General features: G+C 37.9%; 2 protein-coding genes across 2 annotated transcripts in view; both read right to left on the minus strand.

Annotated features, from left to right (window-relative positions):
- Positions 1 to 5,488, minus strand: part of LOC136237615 (uncharacterized) — a 65,096-nt gene extending 59,608 nt beyond the window's left edge. Inside the window, exon 1 of the mRNA XM_066027826.1 lies at positions 5,383 to 5,488. The gene's annotated coding sequence lies outside the window, so the exon portion shown is untranslated. The remainder of the gene's footprint in view (positions 1 to 5,382) is intronic.
- A 118-nt stretch (positions 5,489 to 5,606) lies between these two features.
- Positions 5,607 to 15,808, minus strand: part of LOC136237614 (long-chain-fatty-acid--CoA ligase ACSBG2-like) — a 41,834-nt gene continuing 31,632 nt past the window's right edge. Inside the window, exons 14-19 of the mRNA XM_066027825.1 lie at positions 11,310 to 11,357; positions 11,161 to 11,256; positions 6,357 to 6,425; positions 5,845 to 5,903; positions 5,750 to 5,800; positions 5,607 to 5,689 (exon numbers count right to left, since the gene is read on the minus strand). Coding sequence (XP_065883897.1) covers positions 5,871 to 5,903; positions 6,357 to 6,425; positions 11,161 to 11,256; positions 11,310 to 11,357 — 246 coding nt within the window. The 3' untranslated portion in view covers positions 5,607 to 5,689; positions 5,750 to 5,800; positions 5,845 to 5,870. The remainder of the gene's footprint in view (positions 5,690 to 5,749; positions 5,801 to 5,844; positions 5,904 to 6,356; positions 6,426 to 11,160; positions 11,257 to 11,309; positions 11,358 to 15,808) is intronic.

Below are 15,808 nucleotides of genomic sequence, written 5' to 3' on the forward strand. Positions count from 1 at the left end.
ATGAAACTCCCATGTAGAGAGTTCAGCTGCAAACAAATCACCCTGTAGAGAACTCAGCTACAAACAAATATGCAGTGTAAAAAGATCAGCTAGAAGAAGTTACCTTGTAGAGAGTTCAGCTACAACGAAACCACCATGTAGAGAGTTCAGCTACAAACAAATCACCTGTAGAGAGTTCAGCTAGAAACAAGTCACCTTGTAGAGAGATCAGCTAGAAACAAGTCACATTGTAGAGAGTTCAGCTACAAAGAAACCACCATTTAGAGAGTTCAGCTGCAAACAAATCACCCAGTAGAAGGTTCAGCTATGAACAGATCACCCTGTTGAGAGTTCAGTTAGAAACAAGGAATCCAGTAGAGAGATCACCTAGAAGTATCGCCTTGTAGAGAGTTCAGCTACAAACAAATCACCTGTAGAGAGTTCAGCTACAAACAAATCACCCTGTAGAGAGATCAGCTAGAAGAAGTCACCTTGTAGAGAGTTCAGCTATAAAGAAACTACCATGTAGACAATTCAGCTGCAAACAAACACCCTGTAGAGAACTCAGCTACAAACAAATCACCCTGTAGAAAGATCAGCTAGAAGAAGTTACCTTGTAGGGATTTCAGCTACACACAAATCACCCTGTAGAGAGTTCAGCTACAAAGAAACCATTCTGTAAAGAGCTCAGCTGCAAACAAATCACTTGTACAGAATTCAGCTACAAAACAAATCACCCTGTAGAGAGATCAGCTAGAAGAAATTACCTTGTAGATAGTTCAGCTACAAACAAATCACCCTGTAGAAAGATCAGTTAGAAGAAGTTACCTTGTAGAGAGTTCAGCTACAAAGAAACCACCATGTAGAGAGTTCAGCTGCAAAGAAATCACCCTGTAGAAAATTCTGCCAGAAACAAATTGCCCTGTAGAAAGATCAGTTAGAAGAAGTTACCTTTTAGAGAGTTCAGCTAAAAAGAAGCCATTCTGTAAAGAGCTCAGCTGCAAACAAATCACCTATACAGAATTCAGCTACAAACACATCACCCTGTAGAGAGATCAGTTAGAAGAAGTTACCTTGTAGATCGTTCAGCTACAAACAATTCACCCTGTAGAGAGAGCAATTAGAAGAAGTCACCTTGTAGAGTGTTCAGTTACAAAGAAACCACCATGGAGATTTCTGTAATCAATATATGTGACCGGATTTGCGAAAAGGGGTCTTCCACAAACATCCAATTCCATAAACGTTGGAGACCATAACTCAGTGTTCAAGTAACATATTAACCTGAAAATTTCACCATGTATTCAGCTATAGTGGTGCTCACCACTGTCCAAATTTCAAGGTAATAGCTCTTTCCAATCTGAAGTTATCAATTGTCAAAGTTGGAAAATTGGATGTGTGTGGAAGACCCCTTTTCGCAAATCCGGTCACATATGTATTATACAGCATATATAATTTGTACATTTACTGATAAAATATTTAAAGTACATCTACTTTATCTTTTCTTCTTCCTGTAGTAAAGAAAAAAAACATAGGTTAAAAAAGTCCCAAAGCTGGCCATAGGCCGGCTTTGGGGTATACAAATACAAAAAGAAATGAAATCTAATCCAAAACAGCCAAGCTGTAAAAAAAGTGTGCGGTCCTCAGAAAGGCTATGGTGAAAAAAGATGTGAAATCCAAGGTGGCGGCCAAGAAATGGCTGTGATGGTAGGTTAATGGTAAAAATTTTAATAATGACAATTTAGGTAAATTTTGTGAAGCGGCACAAAAATTCACCTGAATTGTCGTTATTAAAATTTTTACCATTAACCTACCATCACAGCCATTTCTTGGCCGCCACCTTGGATTTCACATCTTTTTTCACCATAGCCTTTCTGAGGGCCGCACACTTTTTTTACAGCTTGGCTGTTTTGGATTAGATATATATATATCAAGACACACGGTAGTGTGTCGTGCGGCCCAAGAAGCCGGCGCGTAACACCCGTGAGTATATTGACAGAAAGAAAGAAAACGCAATTTTCGCACCTCCGTAGCTCTGTGCTTCCTTGATGAAACAAGACAATTTTTGCTGTGAACATGCCCTCCAACTGCAGCACTCCACATTCCAAATTTGAGCGAAATCGCTTAACGTATTCCCGAGATATGCGACTTCAAAACTTGGCTCAGTTTTTTCATTTATTTTTCTTATTTTTTTTTTCTTGTCGCACACTTACAAAAACTGCTATAAAACTCGAACGCCATATCCGATTGCCTTGACATTTGGTACACAGAAGGGGGATATAAAGGCGCATCTCGGTACCAACTTTGGCTGGAATACGATAAACAGACAAAGAGTTATTAGCGATTATTCACGAAAAATAACACCAATATCTTGTCACGCCTACAGGGTAAACCGCTTACAGGAAGAAGCTGAAAATCGGTGGGTGAATAGGTTAACTATTGAACCTTAAACCTTTTGTGGTTTGAAAGAAATCGAGCTAAAAACCAGGAAGATACAACGAAAAAACCAACAGTGTGTAACAATTATGCAATCGAGATTAACTAATAAAAAAACGACTACTTTCCACGCCTACCAGCAAAACCGCTTGGGGTAATGCTTTGAAATTCTCTGTACAGATGGAGTAATCATCTTAGAAAGGATCTTCAATGGTGTAGAAGAATCAGACTTGAAGCCACGGAATTCTAAAACAAAATAAAACTTGGTGTAGCAAGTGCGAGATCGAGATACTCTAATACAGCAGTCACCATAATAGAGCAGTCACCGTGAAAAGAATTCAAAAGATCAGCTACAAACTAGTAACCTGTATAGAGATAAGCTACAAACAATTCACCCTGTAGAGAGATCAGCTAGAAGAAATTCCTTGTAGGGAGTTCAACTACGTAGTTCAGCTAGAAGAACTCACCTTGTAGAGAGTTCAGCTACAAAGAAACCACCATGTAGAGAGTTCAGCTACAAACAAATCGCCCTGTAGAGGAATCAGCTAGAAGAAATTACCCTGTACAGAGTTCAGCTACAAAGAAACCATCATGTAGAGAGTTCAGCTGCAAATAAATCACCTGTAGAGAGTTCAACTACAAACAAATTACCCTACCATGTAGAGTTCTGTAATAAATATACGCATTATATATAAAAAATTTGTACATTTATTGATAAAATTAGAAATATTTAAAGTATTCATCTGCTTCATTCTTTCTTCTTCCTGTGGAAAAAAAAAAAGATAGGTTAAAAAAGCCCAAAAGCTGGCCAATGGCCAGCTTTGGGGTATACAAATACAAAAAGAAGTGAAATCTAATCCAAAACAGCCAACCTGTAAAAAAAGAGTGTGGCCCTCAAAAAGGCTATGATGAAAAAAGATGTGAAATCCAAGGTGGAGGCCAAGAAATGGCTGTGATGGTAGGTTAATGGTAAAAATTTTAATAACGACAATTCAGGTGAATTTGATGCTGCTTGGTCTTGGCACAAAATTCACCTGAATTGTTGTTATTAAAATTTTTACCATTAACCTACCATCACAGCCATTTCTTGGCTGCCACCTTGGATTTCACATCTTTTTTCACCATAGCCTTTTTGAGGGCTGCACTCTTTTTTTTACAGCTTAGCTGCTTTGGATATTTCACTTCTTTTTGTATTTGTATGGCCAACTTTGGAGCTTTTCTAACCTATCTTTTTGTTTGCCACAGGAAGAAGAATAGATGAAGCAGATGTTAAATACTTTAAATATTTCTGATTTTATCAGTTATAGTACAAATATCTAATCCAAAACAGCCAAGCTGTAAAAAGAGTGCGGCCCTCAAAAAGGCTATGGTGAAAAAATATGTGAAATCCAAGGTGGCGGCCAAGAAATGGCTGCGATGGTAGGTTAATGGTAAAAATTTTAATAACGACACTTCAGGTGAATTTTGTGCCAAGACCAAGCGGCACCAAATTCACCTGAATTGTTGTTATTAAAATTTTTACCACTAACCTACCATCACAGCCATTTCTTGGCCGCCACCTTGGATTTCACATCTTTTTTCACTATAGCCTTTCTGAGAGCCGCACTTTTTTTACAGGTTGGCTGTTTTGGATTAGATTTCACTTCTTTTTGTATTTGTATACCCCAAAGCTGGCCTATGGATAGTTTAGGGCTTTTTAACCTATCATTCTTTTTCTTTACCACAGGAAGAAGAAAAGATGAAGTAGGGTGATTTTTTTGTAGCTGAGCTCTCTACAAGGTGATCCTTCTAGCTGATCTCTCTACCGGATGACTTGTTTGTAGCTGAATTCTCTACAAGGTAATTTCTTCTATATAGCTGATTTTTCTACAGGGTGATTTGTTTGTAGCTGAATTCTCTACAGGGCGATTTGTTTGCAGCTGAACTCTCTACATGGTAGTTTCTTTGTAGCTGAACTCTCTACAATGTAATTCTTCTAGCTGAACTCTCTACAGGGTGACTTGTTTCTAGCTGATCTCTCTACAGGGCAATTTGTTTGTAGCTGAATTCTCTACAGGGTGATTTGTTCAATTATGTACGAAGTTTGGCTGTCGAGCTGCTGGACTGAAACTTGCTTAGGTAGTAATCACTATTTCCCCTGAATATTTGTATGCACACATGTTTCTAAACTTTAGTAGCTAGTCGATATAATAGGCTAGTATGCTCATTGTGCAGCAGGCGAGTGGAGTCAGCTTCAGACACTTTTTCAGAGGTGTTTATTGTTTCTAATTGGTTCAAACATTGTGTGAGACACCCACGAAGGGGAAAAAGTGGATTGACCATGCAAGACTACTTGCAGAGGTGTCTAGTACAAGTATAGAATATTGTGAAGTCCATAATATTCCAAGAAGAGTTAGATCTTTGTGGGTCCCCTGGTCCCGGATCCTTGGTCCCTGAGTCCACTGTTTTTACCTACCCAAGATGTAATGGGACTCAGTAATTATGGCTATATAGTTTAATTTGGATAACTTTTGTTTACATCCATGAATACATGAACAAAATGGCAAATTTCAGTTTTGACACAAATACACATACTGTTTCCTATTCACTTGATCTTCACTACTGGACCTATACTCATTGTGAAGAAGCACCATAGGGTTGTTTCACATTGAATGATGCTTTCTAACATGGTTTTAGGTGTGTGTTCTAATAGGATTTTTGTAAAAAAAAAGGGCAATCCCTACTATGGACCCACTATCATGGTTCATGATAGAAGTACTGATATGTTCATATTGACAATAAAAAATATCCCTGCAGCCATTTTATGCCTACTGTTTTTGGTATTACATCTTTACTGAACCAGCAATTTAAAGACCATGTCTTTTTCAAGGCTCAACTGTTTTGTAAGATTGCAATTCACATGTTATAAAACTTTAAGTTATAACACATGCACACACACAGAAAACATTAGACAAATTCCAAATCGCTTACTTCCCCTACATAAGTTTCTGGTGGAGTAAGATGAAAAAGTTGTAAGTTCTTGTATTTATTTTTGTTGACTATTTTAATCTGAACACCATTTGTATTGCGTCCACATGATCCAAGTTTCTCATTGTCTTCCAAATTTGTAGTTGCAGGCAAAGTAGATTCACTCATTTCATAGTGACTCAGAATTGTTAATTTCTTATCACGAAAATATTTATGAGTTTTTTCATGCACTGGCTCAGCTCCAACAGATATGTATTTACACTTGAGAAGACCTAATTCCCTTTTGATCCACAGTGAAATATCTAACTCCCTTTTGGAATCAGGCAAAGAGCACATTTAGATAAATCCTTAACATAACCAAACCTCTAACCTTTTTTCAAGTAACCTAGATTCTATCTTTTCCTTTATCTTTTCCCATACCCTGTGTATCATATTACAGTCAGTATCTTATTATCATCAATGTACCGTGGTGTTGAAAATAGGAATGTGGGTTAGACTTCTTGCATGGTAGATATCAGAGACCCCTATACACATACATATACAGATGCATGTTGGAATTTGCACACCTTAAGCTGAGTATTGTGCACCTGTATGATAAAACTGGTTATTTACCAGCATTGTCTATACCAGGTCAATTATTGGCTAAGATACTTTTAAATCTGTTTCCTACTCACCTGGTTAACCAAAACTTACACATTCTGATAAATGCTAACATCAAAAGAAAAAGGATGCTTAAAGATGTGATTGTAGCCAGTAACTGCTATTGTAAGCCAAAACATTAATGGTCACTTTAGCACTACCTTGAAGCGTCCAGCAGGCATGTTGAGTACCATCATATCTGCAAATTTACAATGAAACAATAACCTGTCAATATCCAAATTTTTGCGTTTCAATAACCAGTTTTAATAAGGTCTGCATTTTCGCACTTTACAGTGCTAATAAACATAATATATGTTTGTACATACATACATACTAACCTCAATAGCACTTGGAGTAGCAAAATATACTGTGCCACCAACAGGAACGGGTAGAAACATATCTGCAAACTGTATAAAAAAACTGTATAAAAGAAACCACTAGCTAAATCCCTTAGAATTCAATCTCCTGACACTTAATTTTTAAACATTTCCCCAGGCCCTCTGTATGGATTGAAATTCAAAGCATTGCAAACTGAAGAGCAGGCAAATTTAGTAAAAAAAATGGTCAGGTGATGCTATATCCTTTCTATAAACTGTATGACACATGATGCATTTTGCATGGTGTAAACTTACTGAGCTTTCTAACAATATGTACTTAGAAAACTCTAAAGGAAAGACAGATACTTTAGCCGTTAACACTGCAAATGCACCATCACACAAAAAATATGGCAGTTCTGATAAAGTATGCATAATTAAACCTATGTGTGAGTTTGGAGCAACCTAAAGTGCTTTTAATGAATTTCGACAGAATTTAAATTTTTTATTTAACTGAACTTTCTAATCACTGACTAACTGATGCCTTCAGCCAAGTGAAACTCAGCTACATTTAATGTTATGTTATTATCAATTTTGTCAAAAGACCGGGTTGTACAAAAGGACAAGCCTGTAGGCGTACTTCCCACAAAAAACACATACACACCAGAAATTATAAAAACAATGACATAAGCAAATACACCTGTAAAACAAAACTACTACAAGAACAAAAATAAATACTAACAAAACAAGAACATTAAGTATACAGAAGATTCAAAAAAGAAAACGACGGAGGGCTAAACGGAACAAGGGTGGCTGTTTAATTCGCAGGATGGTATGGGGTATGGTATTCCACAGAAATGGGCTGTTCACAAAGAAAGAGTAACGAAACGAATTGATAGACGATGTCACAGGCCGGAGAGATAGAGGGTGACACCTTGTGGGAGCTTGGGACAACTGAAAATGTTCACTAAATGGTAAGGAATTCCTGTGGTAGAGACTATCATGAATGCAACAAATAGTAAAGTAGTTGTGACGCTGTTGAATGGTAGGCCACTTTAATGTTTGGATGCATTCGTCAGAAGACTTACTCCAACAGTGAGATGAAGGAATCCACCTACTATTGGAAACCCAACGGGCAGCTCTACGCTGAACAGATTCCAGAGCATTGATGTTTTTTAGCAGTATGAGGATGCCAAACCGGACTGGCATATTCCATAACGGGGCGGACAATGCATTTGTAAGCAGTAGATTTAATGGATGAAGGAGCATTGAACAGGCAGTAGCGAAGAAAATTGAGTGCTTTAGTAGCTTTAGCTGAAACATATTTACAGTGTTCATTTCAGTTCAGCTTTGTGTCAACTATAATGCCTAGGTATCGAATTACAGGATGGTGTAGAATAACAGAAGAATCTAGATGGTATGAAGGTAAAATTGGGGAACGCTTGTTGGAAATCACTATGCTATCACATTTAATTGGATTGAGATGCAAGAGCCACTTTTTCGCCCACTGAGCTATACTTGAGAGATCAAACTGCAACAATTTAACATCATCAGGTGATGAGATTTCCTTGTAGATCGTGACATCATCAGCAAATAGTTTGACTTTGCTGTGAGATATAACAGAGGAAATGTCATTAATGAAAAGTAAAAAAAGAAGAGGGCCTAAGACTGAACCCTGGGGCACCCCTGAGGTAACCGGAAGCCATGAGGAAAACCTCCCATTAACTACAACACGCTGGCGTCGACTTGTTAAAAATGCCTTTAACCAAATCAAAATATCACCAGAGATTCCAAGAGATTCCAACTTCAACAGTAAACGAGGATGGGAAACAGAATCAAAAGCCTTTGCTAGGTCTAAGAAAATGCAGTGAGTACTACTACGCTGTTCCAGAGAAGTTGCCCAATCATTAACTGCCTCCAAAAGTAAAGAAACAGTAGAGCGTTTGTGGCAAAAACCAAATTGACAGTCATTAAGAAGGTTGTGTTGTTCAAGAGCAGCAACAAGTTTGCGATGGATAATTCTCTCCATAACTTTAATAACAATGGAAGTTAGGCTTATAGGACGGTAATTACTTGTAGCGTGTTTGTCGCCTTTCTTATGAACTGGAACAACATTGGCACTAACCCAGTCTAATGGCAGTTTCCCAGATGATAGTGATAGTTGGAATAGTTGTGCCAAAGAAGGTGCAAGAAATTCTGCACCTAACTTAATGCCATAGTCTCAATTCTTATAGTGCTGTACACTGGTGTCCAATTAACCAGTGTTGTCTAACACCCCGTTCACACTACCCTCTAACGCGGGTAGAGCACGGCACGGTTTGAAACAAACTGGAGTGTGAATCAATCGAGCCGTGCCGAACTGGGTCCAGCATGGCACGACAAGGAGAGGTGGGCTGGCACGGGTTGGCCCTGAGTTGACTCAGGATAGCATACAGTCTGAATGCATTCCGAGCTGGCCAAGTCAGGTTAACAATATAAGTTGTTTCTGTTGGCCACACAGCAAGTATATTCTATGTTCTAAAACTGTTCTTCAATGGCTATGACGTACCGTAGTTCTAGTAGACTTTGTGACAATTACGCTCGAACGACGTGTTAATAACCCTGGAGAAAGGAGCATCCACTAGCTTAAACATGGTGTCTCTAACATTGTACGGCTTATTTCAGCTGGTTCTACACTTCTTTGCTACAATTCTAGTGTCTTTTTATTAAGCGCCTAAATAATCAAAAGCTCATGCGCTTCTCTTAGCTAATTATTATTCGGCGCTCGCACTATCGAGCTCCTGTCAGATGCAGTAGTGTGAACAAGTGTGAACAAGTGCCAACCCGAGTTCAATAACCCGAGTTGAAAACACTCTGGCTAACCCGGGATAGTGTGAACGGGGTGTAGGTCAGCCAATAACCAGTGAAGAAACCTTTAAACTGGTTATTGCCCACCCACTTGGTAAATCATAAACTACCCCTGCTGACAAGTGTTAACATCATAACATAACCTCAAAGAATGTGTAAATATGTGATTGTAAAAACTGTTATTGCAAGACAGGATGTTGATGGTCACTTTGGTACCACCCTAAACCTTCCAGCAGGCTTGTTGAGTCATATTATGTCTGCCAATATACAAACCAATTGACCAGTTATTACCAATTATTGGTAGGCAATTAACCAGTGACAAACAGTTTGTAGGTGAACAGCACTAGTGTTCAATGTTGTTTAGTATTAGATGTGTATTTTCGCCTACCTTGGGTGATATATCTCTGCTACAGCTACAGACAGCATCATGTTGTCCACTTTTGCATCCAATTTTTATCTCTACGGTACTGATTCATGAGTATGTATAGAGAGTTCTGTTTTGGCTGTTACATGTATAGTGGCAATCATTAAAAATTTTGTACCACACCTTCTACATTTAAAGCAGAGAAACTTGTATTGTTTCAGAACAAGGCTGAAAACAAAGTGAAATAATCATGTTACTTGCCAGTAATTGATGGTTGTGCTCAACAAAAATTTTTATATGTATAGTTCCTTTGATGTGGTATGCACAGGTTCACTAGTCACAAATTGCTTTGCAAAACGAAAAATTAGGAGTTTTAAAGGGCTCATAGAAATAAAGTAATGAAACAGGGAAGAATGTCAGCACCTGCAGCTATTATATGCACCAGATGTAATCTATTGCATTACAATAAATTGAAGTTAACATGCATGCTGCAGATGTAGGAATATAAGAACTTGCATATAATTGCTGTGATTTATATGAGTGCACACTATGACCTAAGGCCTAAAGGTACACTTTGACCTAAGTGCGCAGTAATGTTGAAATGATTTCAAACATTATGTAATCTGTAAACTGGTTTAACAAGTTTGGATCACATGACACACCACGTTCTTGAAAGATGACAGACATAAATGTTACCACCCACCTGCCCACTATTTGGATATGAATTAGATATATGTGCACATATATGTATGGCTGCTTGTACATTGTATGTTTATGTAAGGTTTGCAATTTTTTATTGCACAACTTTTGTTAGGATCGAGGGCAGATAAATTAGATGCTAGTTATGCTTTATCAATCTATGCCCAATATTAATGTTTGTGACATAGCTATGTCTGTCATTTTTGGTTGCTAGTCATTAATTGTTGCAGTTTGACAAGTCTTAGCAGTTTGCTATCATCACTTGCTTTCTAGACAATACTAACTCGCAAGTGTTATGTTCATTCATTTACCCTGTTTATGGAAGAGCTCACTGCCTGCCCTATGATTTCCTCAGTTGCCTATTTATTACTCATCATCTCTCTATTGTATATTATATTATTGTTGTGTCATGCATAATACATAATACGTAATCTCATTTGCTATTATGGTGTTATTGTGTTCTTGTTGATTGTTGTGTATTGTTACATACGCTGCTGGCTTCCTGGAAAATGTTATGTAGTTAGCATTAGGGAAAAGTAGGCAATAATAGAGTTTGGTGTGGTGGAAGGGTGGATAGCTAGGAGGCAAATAACTGTGTGTATATGAACACATATGTGTAATAGAGTTCTCAATAAATGGTGGCATCACCACTACTCCCAGGGGTGGGCCAAAGCAACCAACAGGTTAATGGATATTTACTCCTCATGCAGGTAAAGCCATAATTATGACTGAAGTAGGCTTGCATATTAGAGCAGCAGTTGTAGGTAATATCTCTTGTTTCATTACTTGTTTTTATGCTCTCTGCTCAAATCAAAATTTTTAATTTTAATTGTATTATAAAAGGACACATTTTGACTGCTATGATTCACCCTTCTTATTACTCAATCATTTTACAAGTTTATGAGAAATCATGCTTACTGTTCCAATCATGTGAGATGATGGTAGATAACTAACGGTGGATTTGGCAGTTCCAAAGCCAATTGTCTCCAAAAATGCCATTGCACTCCATGTAAACTATATAGCAGACTGGTTATCACAGATATACGTATGCAAAAATATAGACTCACATTGTCATGACTTAACATAACTCCTTTAGGATTACCAGTAGTTCCTGACTAAAATATAAAATATATATACATACCAATACTATTAATTAATAAACGGGCCACTATTATTATTTTCAAATTTCAATACTATGTCATAAGTGTGAAGCTATCTATTAATATCATTTCTGGTGCTGATATGTCATTATATGACTTATTCAATATCATAGACGTATCTAGTAAAATCACCTAACTGTGTAGATGATACAGAATGATAATTTTAAAGTAGCAGGAGCCAATATATAGTAAAATGATACTAAGAGTTTATCAAGACACACGGTAGTGTGTTGTGTGGTCTAAGAAGCCGGCGTGCCACACTGTGACTATACTGACAGGAAGAAAGAAGGCATGATTTTCACACATATGTATGTAGCTCTGTGATCCCTTATCCAATTGGAACCAAATTCACTACAGAAGTGCTGGCCAGGAAGGGGAGCCTACATACCAAATTTGAAAAAAAAATCGCTTCAGCCATTTCCGAGATATGAGCGGCAAAATTTTGTTTTAATTCTTCGCTTTTTTCTTCTATTTCTTCATTTTGCACACTTTGCAAAATCCACCATAAAACACTAATGCATGCTCCAATCTGGCTGAAATTTAGCACACTTAAAGGGCTCATTACAACAGATCTCAGCTCCACGTTTAGTAGGAATCTGATTAACATTCATGGAGTTATAACTGATTATTTGCGAAAAATAAGGTCAAACTTCTGCCATGCCCACAGGGAAAACCCCTCAGAGGAATGAGTTTAAAATTGCTATGTCACAGCGCATGGAGTAACCATCGTAGGAGTGCCTTTTTGTGGAATTGAGATAAAGATCATGGAGATATGACACAAAACCTGACCTGTGTCACAATTACGTGATCGAATTTTATGAATAAAAAAACTATTAGTTTTCACCCCTACCAGGCAAACCGCTTAGAGCAATGAGTTAAAAATCGGTATGTAACTGGAATAATCATCATAGAAAGTTCTTGCAGTAAGAATTGGAGTACAACCCACTTAGTTATGATTTGAAAGCGAACTACATGTAGCAAGAGCAAGATCAAGATACTCTAATAGAACAGTCATCCTAATAGAGCATTTATCTGCCTAATAGAACAGTCTCCATGCAACTGCTAATAAATCGCTCTAGCGATTCAGACCATTACAAGTCACCCTGTAAGGAGATCACCTTGAAATCAATTCACCCTGTAGAGAGTTCAGTCACAAACAAACCACCTTGTACAGAGTTCAGCTACAAGCAATTAACTGAGTCACCCTGTAGAGAGCTCAACTAGAAACACGTCACCCTGTAGAGAGATCAACTAAAAGAAAATCACCCTGTAGAAAGTTCAGCTAGAAAAAAAAACTCACCCCTGTAGAGAGATCAGTTACAAAAAAAGTTATCCTGTAAAGAGCTCAGCTACAAACAAATCACCCTAGTGATATCAGATAGAAACAACTCACACTGTGGAAAGATCAGCTACCACAAGTCACCCTGTAGAGAGCTCAGCTAGAAACAAGTCACCCTGCAGAGAGATCAATTAAAAGAAAATCATCCTGTAGAGGGTTCAGCTAGAAAAAAAACTCACCCTGTAGAGAGATCAATTACAAACAAGTTACCCTGTAAAGAGTTCAGCTACAAACAAATCACCCTAGTGATATCAGATAGAAACAACTCACGCTGTGGAAAGATCAACTACACACAAGTCACCCTGTAAAGAGTTCAGCTACAAACAAATCACCCTGTAAATATATCAAATAGACATAAGTCACCCTATTAAGAAATTAGCTAGAAATCATTTACCCTGCATGCAGAGAGATCAAGTCACCATGTAGAGAATTCAGCTACAAACAAATCACCTTATTAGATCAGGTAGAAACAAGTCCCCCTGTAGAGAGATCAGCTAAAAATAATTTACCCTGTAGAAAGATCAGCTAGAAACCAGTCACCATGTAGACAGTTCAGATACAAAAAAATCACCCTTTTAGATCAGCTAGAAACAAGTTACCCTGTAGAATTCAGCTAACACCTTATACAGATAATCTGTACAAGGTAGTAGCAGAGAGTTCAGCTACAAACAAATAACCTGTAGAGACTTCAGCTACAAACATATCACCCTGTAGAGAGTTCAGCTAGAAACAAGTCACCCAGTAGAGCGATCAGCTAGAAGAAGTCACCTTGTAGATAGTTCAGCAATTTCAGCTACAAAGAAACCACCCTGTAGAGAGTTCAGCTACAAAGAAATCACCCCGTGGAGAGTTCAGCTACAAACAAATCATCCTGCAGAGTGTTTCAGCAGAGTGATATGCAGATATTGCTCAGTACAATATACAGATATTGCACTGGGTGTGGTTTTGTGCAGCATTGCACAAGTGCCGGCAGCTGAGACCACTACAACACCTCACCTAATAGGTGGAAAGACACCTCACAGATTACTCGAATTCTTTTATAGCCTTACATGCAAAAGTTAATTGCTGGTCATAACGTTACCAATACGTATAATGTTTACCAAGCAGCCAATGGTGATCAAAAAGGCTAATGCGGCGGCCACAACTCGTCTACATATATAAAAACGTACTTACACACCTTACTAGTCTGGTGCCGCTGATATGAACCCAGATAAAACCGTAGTACATTTCGACAATGATTCAATTAAACTATTATATTTTAAATAATACTCACCATTACATTTGATTGTGGCAACCAGTTTTTGTCATGTCACCTGATTCGAGTTTAGCCAGTATGGATAGCAAGAAATAGACTAGTACTGTTTAGTAGTTAGGTTTTGTTTACTTAAACCATCTATTAGTTGCTTTTTTCACTTGAGAGAATCACTACCGGCAATTGAGTGATCGTATATGCTGAGCACTACATGATGAGAGTCAAACAGCGAATGTAAGTTAGTGATATGCCCATAGCGTACTATCTTTCAATATCTCAGGTGGCTGTGGTACTGTAGAGGGAATGTTACCACAACATTTGGCTCTGTCACCCACAATGGATGTTAGAAACCTGGCCTTTATAAGAGTTACAGCTGTCTTGTGAGACTCTCCCCACTTATTAGGTGAGTGGTACACAACAGGTATACAACGTGCACTTGTGCTCTACCTGTATAAATGCACTCGTGCCCATTTTATAGCTATATAATACACACATACTTAAGTGCATTTATACCAAAACAGCCAAGCCATACAAAGGATGCAGCCCCTTAAAATGTGATGGTGAAAAAAGATGTGAAATCTAAGGTGGTGGTGGCCAAATGATGGTAGATTAATGGCAAAAAATTTAATAACAACAGTTTAGGTGAATTTGGTGTTTCACTTATTTTTGCAATTGTATACTCCAAAGACAGCACATGCCAGCTTTGGGGCTTCTTTTTACCTGTTTTCTCTCTTTACAGCAGAAAGGAGGAAGAGGTCCAGAGCAGACTTAAAATGTGGATAAAATTTCTTGCTCAAATTTGATATTACTACTGAATAAAATTATTACATGAACTTTCCTCTACAGGTTGACTTGTTTGTAGCTGAATTTTCTACAGGGTGAGCTGACAGGAAACATGATTGTAGATGAAGTTTCTACAGGGTGACTTGTTTGTACAAATCATTTGGTAGAGAGTTCAACTGCAAACAAGTCAACCTGTACAGAATTCATTTACATTAGAATCACTACTGTAGAGAGTTCAGCTACAACCACATCACCCAGTAGTGAGTTCAAACAAATCACATGCCGGAAAGTTCAGTTGCAAGCAAGTCACTCTGTAGAGAGTTTAGGTACAAACAAGTTACCCTGTAGATATTTCAGCTGCAAACAAGTCTAGGTTGTAGAGAGGGTCCATTTGCAAACAAGATAGTTTAACTATACAAACAAGCCAACCTGTAGAGATTCAGCATGTATCTAGAGAATTCAGCTACAAACAAATTACCCTGTAGAGAGTTCAGTTACATACAAGTCACCCTGTGCAGAGTTCAGCTGCAAACAAATCATCCTATGGGAAGTTTAGCAACAAGTACAGTAAGTAATCCTGTAGAGGGTTCACGGGGTGTCTTGTTCATTGCAGAACTCTACAAGTGACTTGTTGTGTGGCTGAACACTTTACAGGGTGACTTGTCACTTGTGATTTAGCTGAACTCTCCACACAACAACTTGTTGCATAACTGAACGCTCTACAAAGTGACTTTTACATAGCTGAACGCTCTAAAAGAATAACTTACTAATGCTCTAGCATATCTCGATCACACAGGATGTTTGCAGCTATCTGAAGCCATGACAAACACTCTTTGTATTGTTACTTAAATTGTACTAACACAATGTGTAAAATGAATCCATATGCTACTTACATTGGCAGTGCTTCCCTTTCACTTGAACACAAACCTAGCCTATATTGTTTTATAACTATGCAACATTCTTTATGAAGTCCTTAAACTAATCCTTCATTTTTTACAGTAGCACACTGGAAACCACTTCAGCTTATTTTAT

Source organism: Dysidea avara, chromosome 11 (genome assembly GCF_963678975.1).
Source record: "Dysidea avara chromosome 11, odDysAvar1.4, whole genome shotgun sequence".
Taxonomy (NCBI): domain Eukaryota; kingdom Metazoa; phylum Porifera; class Demospongiae; order Dictyoceratida; family Dysideidae; genus Dysidea; species Dysidea avara.